We start from the raw sequence: 12,443 nt of genomic DNA, 5'->3' as shown, positions 1-12,443 counted from the left end.
CTTGCACAATTGGTGGCTGACTAAATACTTTTTTCCCCCACTGTACATACTATAGTATTCACTTTAGTGTTTTTGCAGACTTTACTGTGGTATTTTTTTTACCAGGTAAGTTGACTGAGAACACATTCTCATTTACAGCAACAACCTGGGGAATAGTTACAGGGGAGAGGAGGGGGGATGAATGAGCCAATTGGAAGCTGGGGATGATTAGGTGGCCATGATGGTATGTGGGCCAGATTGGGAATTTAGCCAGGACACCAGGGTTAACACCCCTACTCTTACAATAAGTGCCATGGGATCTTTAGTGACCACAGAGAGTCAGGACACCCATTTAACATCCCTCCCGAAAAAAAGCACCATACACAGGGCAATGTCCCCAATCACTGCCCTGGGGCATTGGGATATTTTTTTTATTTTTATTTTTTTGACCAGAAGAAAGAGTGTCTCCTACTGGCCCTCCAACATCACTTCCAGCAGCATCTGGTCACCCATCCAGGACCAACCCTGCTTAGCTTGAGAAGCAAGCCAGAAGTGGGACGTAGGTTGGTATGCTGCTGGCTCCATTCACTGTAGTGTTTTTACTAACAAAACAGTACAGTGAATACTGTAGTATTTACTGTAGTATACTGTTACAGTTAACTATAGTATAAATACTGTAGTAAAAAAAAACTGTAGTATATACTATAGTCATTAATTTAGTGTTTTTGCAGATTGTAGTATACTGTAGTATTTACTGTAGTGTTTTTGCTGACTGTTGTATACTGTGGTATTTACTGTAGTGTTTTTGCAGACATTACTGTAGTATTTACTGTAGTGTTTTTGTTTTATTATCTTTGACATGGAAGTGCAGGCTTTCTCCTTGATGACACCTCCTGGAGAAATACTAAAGAGAACATTTTCCTTAAAGGCCCCTTTGCTATGAAGCCCCTAAATAAGATCTGGTGCAACCAATTACCGTCAGAAGTCCCGTAATTAGTTAAATAAAGTTCAACTGTGTGCAATCTAAGTGTCACATGATCTGTCACATGATATCAGTATATTTACACCTGTTCTGAAAGGCCCCAGAGTCTGCCACACCACTAAGCAAGGGGCACTATGACAACCAAGGAGCTCTCCAAACAGGTCAGGGACAAAGTTGTGGAGAAGTACAGATCAGTGTTGGATTTTTAAAAAATATTTGAAACTTTGAACATCCCACGGAGCACCATTAAATCCATTATTAAAAAATTTAAAGAATTGCTGCAAAAGGTGGCTCTACAAAGTATTGACTTTGAGGGGGAGAATAGTTATGCACGCTTAAGTTTTCTGTTTTTTTGTTTTATTTCTTGTTTGTTTCACACACAAAAAATATTTTGCATCTTCAAAGTGGTAGGCATGTTGTGTAAATCAAATGATACAAACCCCCCAAAAATCAATTTTAATTCCAGGTTGTAAGGCAACTAAATAGGAAAAATGCCAAGGGGGGTGAATACTTCGACCCCAATTTCATCCTTTCCCAACCCCTTCGAAATTAAAACAAAATGCATACAGGTGAGAAGTTGTGGGTGGGGGGCATTGTTCATAAATACCCCTAACCCTAACCTTAACCCTAACCCCTAGACTAGCTAACTTTGGCAGCTAGCTAATGTTAGCCACCGAGCTAGAATTCTTAACATATAATACGTTTTGCGAATTCGTAACATATTGTACGTTTCGCAAATTCGTAACATATCATCTGAATTGTAATTCGTAACATATCATATGAAATGGGTGATGGACATCCACAAATTAATACATACCATACGAAACATAACATATCATACTAAATAGAGTGTCTGGGATTTACGTACAGAATAATATGAAATGCTCTGAGACTAGGTTGCTTACCAAAACCATTGCCAAATAAGGTGTGCTGTCACCTGCTTTTATAGTAAGCCTTGAGGTGGTACTTCCCAGCATATCTAGAAGGGAGTGTATTTCATACCGAACCCCTCCCTTTTGATGACATCGAGGCACCATCACGATTTCAATGGTAGAGTTGAACCACATGGGCTTCGTCTCAATCCACCGCATCCGCATCTGCGGTGGAAGGTGGCCGAGCTACAGCGGTGTTGGTCAGACCATGAGACATCCCGAAAATCGTCTTCTCACGAAAACGTCTGTAGCGTCCTAACCGTTTGGGCTACAAACTAATATGACTGCATACAGTGAGGGAAAAAAGTATTTGATCCCCTGCTGATTTTGTACATTTTCCCACTGACAAAGACATGATCAGTCTATAATTTTAATGGTAGGTTTATTTGAACAGTGAAAGACAGAATAACAACAACAAAAATCCAGAAAAACGCATGTCAAAAATGTTATAAGTTGATTTGCATTTTAATGAGGGAAATAAGTATTTGACCCCTCTGCAAAACATGACTTAGCACTTGGTGGCAAAACCCTTGTTGGCAATTACAGAGGTCAGACGTTTCTTGTAGTTGGCCACCAGGTTTGCACACATCTCAGGAGGGATTTTGTCCCACTCCTCTTTGCAGATCTTCTTCAAGTCATTAAGGTTTCAAGGCTGACGTTTGGCAACTCGAACCATCAGCTCCCTCCACAGATTTTCTATGGGATTAAGGTCTGGAGACTGGCTAGGCCACTCCAGGACCTTAATGTGCTTCTTCTTGAGCCACTCCTTTGTTGCCTTGGCCGTGTGTTTTGGGTCATTATCATGCTGGAATACCCATCCACGACCCATTTTCAATGCCCTGGCTGAGGGAAGGAGGTTCTCACCCAAGATTTGATGGTACATGGCCCCGTCCATCGTCCCTTTGATGCGGTGAAGTTGTCCTGTCCCCTTAGCAGAAAAACACCGCCAAAGCATAATGTTTCCACCTCCATGTTTGACGGTGGGGATGGTGTTCTTGGGGTCATAGGCAGCATTCCTCCTCCTCCAAACCCGGCGAGTTGAGTTGATGCCAAAGAGTTTGATTTTGGTCTCACCTGAGCACAACACTTTCACCCAGTTCTCCTCTGAATCATTCAGATGTTCATTGGCAAACTTCAGACGGCCCTGTATATGTGCTTTCTTGAGCAGGGGGACATTGCGGGCGCAGTCCTTCACGGCGTAGTGTGTTACCAATTGTTTTCTTGTTGACTATGGTCCCAGCTGCCTTGAGATCATTGACAAGATCCTCCTGTGTAGTTCTGGGCTGATTCCTCACCGTTCTCATGATCATTGCAACTCCACGAGGTGAGATCTTGCATGGAGCCCCAGGCCAAGGGAGATTGACAGTTATTTTGTGTTTCTTCCATTTGCGAATAATCGCACCAACTGTTGTCACCTTCTCACCAAGCTGCTTGGCGATGGTCTTGTAGCCCATTCCAGCCTTGTGTAGGTCTACAATCTTGTCCCTGACATCCTTGGAGAGCTCTTTGGTCTTGGCCATGGTGGAGAGTTTGGAATCTGATTGATTGATTGCTTCTGTGGACGGGTTTCTTTTATACAGGTAACAAGCTGAGATTAGGAGCACTCCCTTTAAGAGTGTGCTCCTAATCTCAGCTCGTCACCTGTATAAAAGACACCTGGGAGCCAGAAATCTTTCTGATTGAGAGGGGGTCAAATACTTATTTCCCTCATTAAAATGCAAATCAATTTCTAACATTTTTGACATGCGTTTTTCTGGATTTTTTGTTGTTGTTATTCTGTCTCTCACTGTTCAAATAAACCTACCATTAAAATTATTGACTGATCATTTCTTTGTCAGTGGGCAAACGTACAAAATCAGCAGGGGATCAAATACTTTTTTCCCTCACTGTAAGTGTCACTGGACTCGTCTGAAGGTAACCCATACACATGAATGGAAGTATGGAGGTAGTTTTGTGGCAACAAAAATAAGGGGTTAAATATGTAAAAAATTGCCATTTATGAATGTGTTATTCAATGCATTTCTATGGGCTATAGTAGTAAATATTTGTTTTGATACCTAAAGGGGTCCTACAATTCAAAATCAAATAGCTAAATGATCCATGGTATGACCATCTTAAAACAATTCCATATGTTAGGTTAGTAGGACCCCCCCACCACCACTTTTAGAGTATATTAAGCATCATTATCAATAAGCACTATTTTTATCATAATCCACTTGACCACTTATCTTTGATATGATGTACTGTAGCTATTATATAATGTGACACCTGTACCAAACATGCTTTCTTCACCGTACTGTACCTGATCATTTCCACTTAGGCCAGGCAAGAATAGCTATTTCATGCCTCCAGCAGACCGGTTCTGCCTGTTTCACTGTAAACCATTCTAGGATTGTAAAATGACATGGGTGCCAAGTCCTTTTGCTGTGTTCCTCTCACTGTACTAGATTTTAGCAGTCTGGCAGACACTTCTGTCCCGTTGAGGTGTCCCACGCTATAGCAGAAAACAAAACCTAGCAAACACCTAACTGTGTGTAGTTTGTGTGTTTGTGTTTGTATGTGTGTGTGTGTGCATGCATGCGTGCCTGCCTCCCTGCGTGCCGGTTCCAACTGAACAGTAGCCTGCCCGCCCGTTCGCACTACACACAATAGAAGGTCAGCACATTGCTTGCTCTGAGAGAGAGAGAGAGAGAGAGAGAGAGAGAGAGAGAGAGAGAGAGAGAGAGAGAGAGAGAGAGAGGGAGGGTAGTTGGGTACATTCTGCTGATGGTGGTGGCTGTGTGTCCAGGACCCCACAGTAGCGCAGGACAACAAAGCAAGCAGCCGACTCAGCACGGCTCAGTGGAGATCAGCATACATGACCCCTGACCCCGCCCTCCGCCACTAAAGAGAACTCCGCTCATCCAATGACGAGGTGGGATCCTGGCCCAATAGGCGGCGTGGGGATGTAAATGTATATATATCTCTATTCCGGGGGCCTGATTCCAACTCTAAGGCTTATCCGTCTGGACGTCCGTTCCTCCCTTGTACCTGACAACCAGCCGCTTGGTGAGATTCACGCTCAGGGAAGGGGGTTGTGAGCGAGAGCGATGGGGGGAAAAGGTGGGGTCTCTTCGTCCCATGACCTAAATCAAGGACCTTCAAAAGGCTTTTGACTTCAATTAACTCTGGGATAATGTTTGGCATTACTTTGACGTTCTGTCTGTTCTGTGGTTCATTTAATGGGGAAATGGCAGTGAGAGAGATGCGAGGCCATTGTTTGATTGTGATCTCCTCTCGGCTCAGTAATACTACATGACAGGCCTGCCTGTATCTGGCAGATGAAAGCGTGCTCAGTGTCACAGAATTGAGTAATTGTAAGAAAAATATGCTTGAACATGTTGTTTAAAAAGGATCTTTGGAGATTACATTTTTTCACAGAGGAATTGCTATTTACGGAATAGATAGAATATTTAGTGGGGTTAAATTGTGCAGGCTCAATTGGTAGAGCATGGCGCTTGTAACGCCAGGGTAGTGGGTTCGATCCCCGGGACCACCCATACATAAAAATGTATGCACACATGACTGTAAGTCGCTTTGGATAAAAGCGTCTGCTAAATGGCATATTATTATTATTATTATTATTATTATTATTATTATTATTATATTATTAAGTCTCTCTTAGAACAGGCATAAACATCAAAAGGTGTGCTTTGGGGTAGAGTTAATGAGAGACAAAAACCAGTCTAGATTAAGTACTTGAGTGACTAGATAAAAGTAGATGATGTTCTCATTAACATTTTGGGTGGATAAGTGGGTTTTAATATGGATATTTGCCAAAAGACGAAGATTGAAATCTGTTTATGCTCACTGAGTTGAACATGGATTACCATTGGTCTTTTTTTCTCTTTTGTATTTGAACGACGGTGGGAAACATTCTTCTTTGCAATCTCTCATTGATATCTATTCAGCTGTACAGACATATGCCAGGGGCCTGTTGAATAGATACACAGCTGTGGCTTGGGTTGCAGGTAGCCTAGCGGTTAAGGGCGTTGGGCCATTAACTGAAAGGTTGCTGGTTCGAATTCCTGAGATGTTCCCTTGAGGAAAGCACTTAAACCTAATTGCTTCTGTAAGTCGCTCTGGATAAGAGTGTCTGCTAAATGACAAAAATTAGTGTCACAATATGGAGGACAAATTAAGTTGTTTTTCCAAGAGGCTTGGCTTTAACCTCTCTCCCTCTTTATTTCTCTCACTCTCTTCCTGTTCGGTCACAGATTCGACCATGTCTCACACCGGAGCCCAGGGCAGCATTGGGAGCCACCCAGCCATGGGGCTGCGTGCCCATAAAGTAGGTCTTTGCAGTTTCTTTACAAACTACTCTAATAATGCCATCTCTAGCGAAGATACAGCATTTCCAGTTGTTTTAAAGGCCCAAGACAGGCATCTTGATCAATGATATCCATATCAAATCATTAACATAATTATATTATAGCTTATTACAGTAAATAACCAGACTGTGATCTTGTCTATCTTTTCAGATTTACCTGTTTGAGTTTGAGAACTTCCAGGGCCGTATGATGGAGTGCACCACTGAGTGCCGTAACCTGTGTGAGAAGGGCTTCGAGAAGATCGGCTCCATCAGGGTGGAGTGTGGACCGTACGTCATATCTTACTTCATCTGTTTACATAGAAGATATAAACTATTCATAGGGATTCATACAGTATATATACAAAAGTATGTGGACACCCCTTCAAATTAGTGGATTTGGCTATTTCAGCCACACCTGCTGCTGACAGGTGTATAAAATCGAGCACACAGCCATGCAATCTCCATAGACAAACATTGGCAGTAGAATGGCCTTACTGTAGAGCTCAGTGACTTTCAATGTGGCACTGTTATAGGATGCCACCTTTCCAACAAGTCAGTTCGTCAAATTTCTGCCTTTCTAGAGCTGCCCCGGTCAACTGTAAGTGCTGTTATTGAGAAGTGGAAACGTCTAGGAGCAACAACGGCTCAGCCGCGAAGTGGTAGGCCACACATGCTCACAGAACGGGACCACCAAGTGCTGAAGCACGTAGCATATAAAAATTGTCTGTCCTCGGTTGCAACACTCACTACGAGTTCCAAACTGCCTCTGGAAGCAACATCAGCACAATAACTTTTAGTCGGGAGCTTCATGAAATGTGTTTCCATGGCCGAGCAGCCGCACACAAGCCTAAGATCACCATGCGCAATGCCAAGTGTCGGCTGGAGTGGTGTAAAGCTCGCTGCCATTGGACTCTGGAGCAGTGGAAACACATTCTCTGGAGTGATGAATCACTCTTCACCATCTGGCAGTCCAACGGACAAATCTGGGTTTGGCGGATGCCAAGAGAACGCTACCTGACCGAATGCATAGTGCCAACTGTAAAGTTTGGTGGAGGAGGAATAATTGTCTGGGGCTGTTTTTCATGGTTCGGGCTAGGCCCCTTAGTTCCAGTGAAGGGAAATCTTAACGCTACAGCATACAATGACATTCTAGACGATTCTGTGCTTCCAACTTTGTGGCAACAGTTTGGGGAAGGCCCTTTCCTGTTTCAGTATGACAATCAGTGCCCGACCTCACTAATGCTCTTGTGGCTGAATGGAAGCAAGTCCCCGCAGCATTGTTCCAACCTCTAGTGGAAAGCCTTCCCAGAAGAGTGGAGGCTGTTATAGCAGCAAAGGGGGGACCAACTCCATATTAATGCCCATGATTTTGGAATGAGATGTTCAGTGAGCAGGTGTCCACATACATTTGGTCAAGTAGTGTATTATTTGAGCCATTAGAGTAAAGTTGTCAGCTGGAGCGTGTCCAGAAGAAAGCCTGCAGAATAACTCTTAGCGGGTCGTACACCAGCTACCGGGAAGTCCTCTAAACCCTTGGAGTCATGTCCTTGGACAGAAGACGGGAGCAGATCTGCCTGACATTTGCCGAACTCCCAATTTGCAGACCGGCTCCCTCCTACCAGACAGCAGATTACTGGACTGGCAACGGCTCCATCCAACCAGACAGCAGATTACTGGACTGGCAACCCGCAACAGCCACAAACTGAACACTCCCATGACACGCACAGGCCGATATCAGAACTCTCCCATTCCATACTTCACTAAACTGATCAATGCGCACACCATATAGCCCAGTGGCCTTAGAAATGCCTTCCTAAGAACTCTAAAGATGCCTTTTTTAAAGCTGCCACCCCAAACCTTGTCGTAGTATTGTTGTTTTGTATATATTGCATATTTTAACATTTTATTATATTAAGTGTTTTGCTAGTTTAGGATTTTACTACTTGATAATTATATATGATTGATGTTATGATTGTAAATTGGTTTACAATTCAGTCTATGACTGCGAGAAACCAATAAACCTACTACTACTGCTATTAAAGTTATCTTAGTCCAATAAGACACTTGAAACATAGTTAATTTACAACATGCAATCTCCAATGATACATGACTGTTGCGATGAACGTGACATCTAACATGAAGCTTGCAATCACTTAGCTATCCCTAGCCTCAAGACTTCTGATCATGTTTATAAGAGAGTTGTGTTAATTGATTATAAGTGTGTTATAGTTGTGCTGTAACACTTTTATAATATACCCATACAGCTGGGTGGGCTATGAGCAGCAGAACCTGAGCGGAGAGATGTTCATGCTGGAGAAGGGAGAGTACCCCCGCTGGGATACCTGGAGCAACAGCTACAGGTGTGACCGCTTCATGTCCGTCAGGCCCGTTCGCATGGTGAGTCCGTCCATTCATTCATCCATCCATCCATCCATCCATCCATCCATCCATCCATCCATCCATCCCTCCATTCATTAATTAATTCATTAATTAATTCATTAATTCATTAATTCATTCATTCATTCATTCGTTCGTTCATTCATTCATTCGTTCATTCATTCATTCATTCATCCATCCATCCATCCATCCATCCATCACTACATCAATAGTCTAGTCTAAGTGGCTTCCCCCTCTTCTGAGGGTCGTGGGTGAATAGGTGGGTAAACTCTATTGTGCCTACAGGACACCCAGGACCACAAGATCTGCCTGTTTGAGTGTAATAACTTTGAGGGCCGTAAGATGGAGGTGTGTGATGAGGATATCCCCAGTCTGTGGTCCTACGGCTTCCAGGACCGTGTGGCCAGCATCCAGGTCACTGGTGGAACGTGAGTTGGCACATTAACTTATCAATCAATCTACCCATCCATTTAATTTAAGACGTTATTAACTTCCATTTCTCTCTCTCATTCTCTCCGTCCGTCTTTCTGGGTGATAGTTGGGTTGGCTATCAGTACCCCGGTTACCGTGGCTACCAGTACGTGTTCGAATGTGGCATCTTCAAGCATTGGAACGAGTGGGGCGCCCACCATCCCCAGATCCAGTCCATCCGTAGAGTGAGGGACATGCAGACACATCGCAGAGGCTGCTTTGAGTGGACCGCCTAGAAGGGGCCAGGCAGGCGATGGGTCGTGGGCCAGCAAGACAGAGGGGAAGGGGCCTGGTTAGCCCTGGAGCTAACCATCCCAGAGTCTGGAGCTCCATCTTGGATCTCCATACAGCCAACATAAGCTAACAGCTAATAACATAACATCACTGGCTCCACCTCAATCACTTACTAGCAGTACATTCAGGGTGCGTGTACATTGACGCACAATCCCTGAATGAAGACAGTGCCACCTACTGGGAAAAGGTTGTTACTGCAGTTCGCCTGCAGCTGACTTCCACAATGCCTGAATATAACAATACTGGTGAAAGTGATAGCTGTACTCTCTGTTCCAAGACCTGATAGAATTATAGCATGAGAAGATTTATGATATTTATGATGGGGATTTTAATGGGGGAAAGGGAATTAGTTAGCAAAGATTTTAATAAGTTATATAACTTCATTAGTTTGTGTTCACTAGTTTGTTTCCATATCTGCAAACCCATTGATTTTATACATCTTACTTACTTGTTTCTTAGCTATATACCAAATGATGCCAAATAAGCCTGTTCATTACAATGCTCTACCCTCCTGCAATCTGTGAATGATTTTAGAGAGTAGAGAGATACTACACACTCCACTCAAGCCAGTCTCTAAGCTACCATGGACAGCCGCCAGCTTTCTGTGCTCTGTCCATGCCCTGCAATGAGCTCAATCATCCATGGGGAGGCACTGTTTCCCAATGTACTCTCCCCCATGGCCACCTTCTAGTCTAGGGATTGCACCTCAACCATAATTTCCCTAATGACATTCTACCTTCAAGGCTTCAAAGCTATGCCCATGACCCACTCAGTCTAGGGCAGTGAGGCTATCTGAAGGAGGAAATGAGCTAGGGGGTATGATTGAGAGACACGTTGCTGTAGGCTACCTGGTAGTGTTTTTCTAGACATGCCAACCTTTTGGGAGACCCCTCGCCCCTCTTAATGATGGGGTTGCAGAGGAATCTTGTTATATACACTATATATTTCTCAGGGATGCTGCCATCTGGAAAGAAACTTTCCAATAAAAAAAAAAGAAATAAAATGAATAAAGTTTCCTAACCTCAGTGCTGGAAATGCAGTCAGTGGCTCCTGTCAAGTTACTTGTTTGACTTTTTGTTCTCTTGTGTGTTTCATGATTATCTGTGGTGTTTGTCCTGCGTTTTCTTATAAATTATGCTGAACATTCAAACCATTATTCTACACAATATATATATCCTCACAAAGGCAATCCTGCATCAACATCAACACTGACAAATTCTAACCACGTCATGTTCATGCAATCCAACAAATAGTGCATGAGCCAGACACCCACATTTGGGGCGTCGGGCTCACTTGGGCCGATGATGTCTCATAGTGATTTTTTGGAAAGTCTATGTCCCTAGATTTGGAAAATGTGTGATAGCAGTGCAGCAGTGGCAGCTTTCTCTGTGTTATCACTCTATCTTTCATCTCTCCATCCCAATAATTGTTTTCCCATTGGGAATTTACCAAATGACAAACAATGTAAGTATACAACAAGTTCTTTCTCGCTTATACCCTTTAATCATATATCATTGGAAAGCTTATATTCACAGTTATCCATCAGACACATTTTCAGAAAGTTGAGGTCAACAGAACTTTGACATCTGACCTCTAGGGTACATATCAGAATTAATGACCTGTATAAATGGCTTTAAAACTGAAACCCTGATACATATTAAACTTTGTTTGACAAGTGGTTCTGAAAGGCCATGAAATTACCTTTCAAATTATATACAGTGGGGAGAACAAGTATTTGATACACTGCCGATTTTGCAGGTTACTTACAAAGCATGTAGAGGTCTGTAATTTTTATCATAGGTACACTTCAACTCTGAGAGAGACGGAATCTAAAACAAAAATCCAGAAAATCACATTGTATGATTTTTAAGTCATTAATTTGCATTTTATTGCATGACATAAGTATTTGATACATCAGAAAAGCAGAACTTAATATTTGGTACAGAAACCTTTGTTTGCAATTACAGAGATCATAAGTTTCCTGTAGGTCTTGACCAGGTTTGCATACACTGCAGCAGGGATTTTGGCCCACTCCTCCATACAGACCTTCTCCAGATCCTTCAGGTTTCGCTGCTGTCGCTGGGCAATACGGACTTTCAGCTCCCTCCAAAGATTTTCTATTGGGTTCAGGTCTGGAGACTGGCTAGGCCACTCCAGGACCTTGAGATGCTTCTTACGGAGCCACTCCTTAGTTGCCCTGGCTGTGTGTTTCGGGTCGTTGTCATGCTGGAAGACCCAGCCACGACACATCTTCAATGCTCTTACTGAGGGAAGGAGGTTGTTGGCCAAGATCTCGCGATACATGGCCCCATCCATCCTCCCCTCCATACGGTGCAGTCGTCCTGTCCCCTTTGCAGAAAAGCATCCCCAAAGAATGATGTCTCCACCTCCGTGCTTCACGGTTGGGATGGTGTTCTTGGGGTTGTACTCATCCTTCTTCTTCCTCCAAACACGCTCTATTTTTGTCTCATCAGACCACATGCCCTTCTCCCATTCCTCCTCTGGATAATCCAGATGGTCATTGGCAAACTTCAGACGGGCCTAGACATGCGCTGGCTTGAGCAGGGGGACCTTGCGTGCGCTGCAGGATTTTAATCCATGACGGCGTAGTGTGTTACTAATGGTTTTCTTTGAGACTGTGGTCCCAGCTCTCTTCAGGTCGTTGACCAGGTCCTGCCGTGTAGTTCTGGGCTGATCCCTCACCATCCTCATGATCATTGATGCCCCACGAGGTGAGATCTTGCATGGAGCCCCAGACCGAGGTTGATTGACCGTCATCTTGAACTTCTTCCATTTTCTAATAATTGCGCCAACAGTTGTTGCCTTCTTACCAAGCTGCTTGCTTATTGTCCTGTAGCCCATCCCAGCCTTGTGTAGGTCTACAATTTTATCCCTGATGTCCTTACACAGCTCTCTGGTCTTGGCCATTGTGGAGAGGTTGGAGTCTGTTTGATTGAGTGTGTGGACAGGTGTCTTTTATACAGGTAACGAGTTCAAACAGGTGCAGTTAATACAGGTAATGAGTGGAGAACAGGAG

At 43.5% G+C, this 12,443-nt stretch overlaps 1 protein-coding gene across 2 annotated transcripts; it reads left to right on the top strand.

Annotated features, from left to right (window-relative positions):
- The first annotated feature begins 4,829 nt into the window (after positions 1 to 4,829).
- Positions 4,830 to 10,445, top strand: LOC121567897 (beta-crystallin B1-like). Of its 2 annotated transcripts, none has more exons than XM_041878261.2 (6): positions 4,830 to 4,941; positions 6,150 to 6,223; positions 6,414 to 6,532; positions 8,509 to 8,641; positions 8,927 to 9,069; positions 9,180 to 10,445. In XM_041878261.2, exons 1-6 carry the CDS (start codon positions 4,845 to 4,847, stop codon positions 9,346 to 9,348), a joined length of 735 nt encoding a protein of 244 aa, XP_041734195.1. In that variant the 5' UTR covers positions 4,830 to 4,844; the 3' UTR covers positions 9,349 to 10,445. The 2 variants fall into 2 exon arrangements, with proteins under 2 accessions (XP_041734195.1, XP_041734196.1); XM_041878262.2 differs by having other exon boundaries at positions 4,916 to 4,995.
- The last annotated feature ends 1,998 nt before the right edge of the window (positions 10,446 to 12,443 follow it).

The sequence above is a fragment of the Coregonus clupeaformis genome, chromosome 6 (assembly GCF_020615455.1).
Source record: "Coregonus clupeaformis isolate EN_2021a chromosome 6, ASM2061545v1, whole genome shotgun sequence".
Lineage (NCBI taxonomy): Eukaryota > Metazoa > Chordata > Actinopteri > Salmoniformes > Salmonidae > Coregonus > Coregonus clupeaformis.
This window is presented reverse-complemented; position numbering and strand designations above follow the sequence as displayed.

Coding starts and splice junctions, on each gene's coding strand:
- LOC121567897 (XM_041878261.2), top strand. CDS start 4,845: ATGTATATATATCTCTATTCCGGGGGCCTGATTCCAACTCTAAGGCTT. Junction 6,533..8,508: donor ATCAGGGTGGAGTGTGGACC/GTACGTCATATC, acceptor ATACCCATACAG/CTGGGTGGGCTATGAGCAGC. Junction 8,642..8,926: donor CCGTCAGGCCCGTTCGCATG/GTGAGTCCGTCC, acceptor TTGTGCCTACAG/GACACCCAGGACCACAAGAT.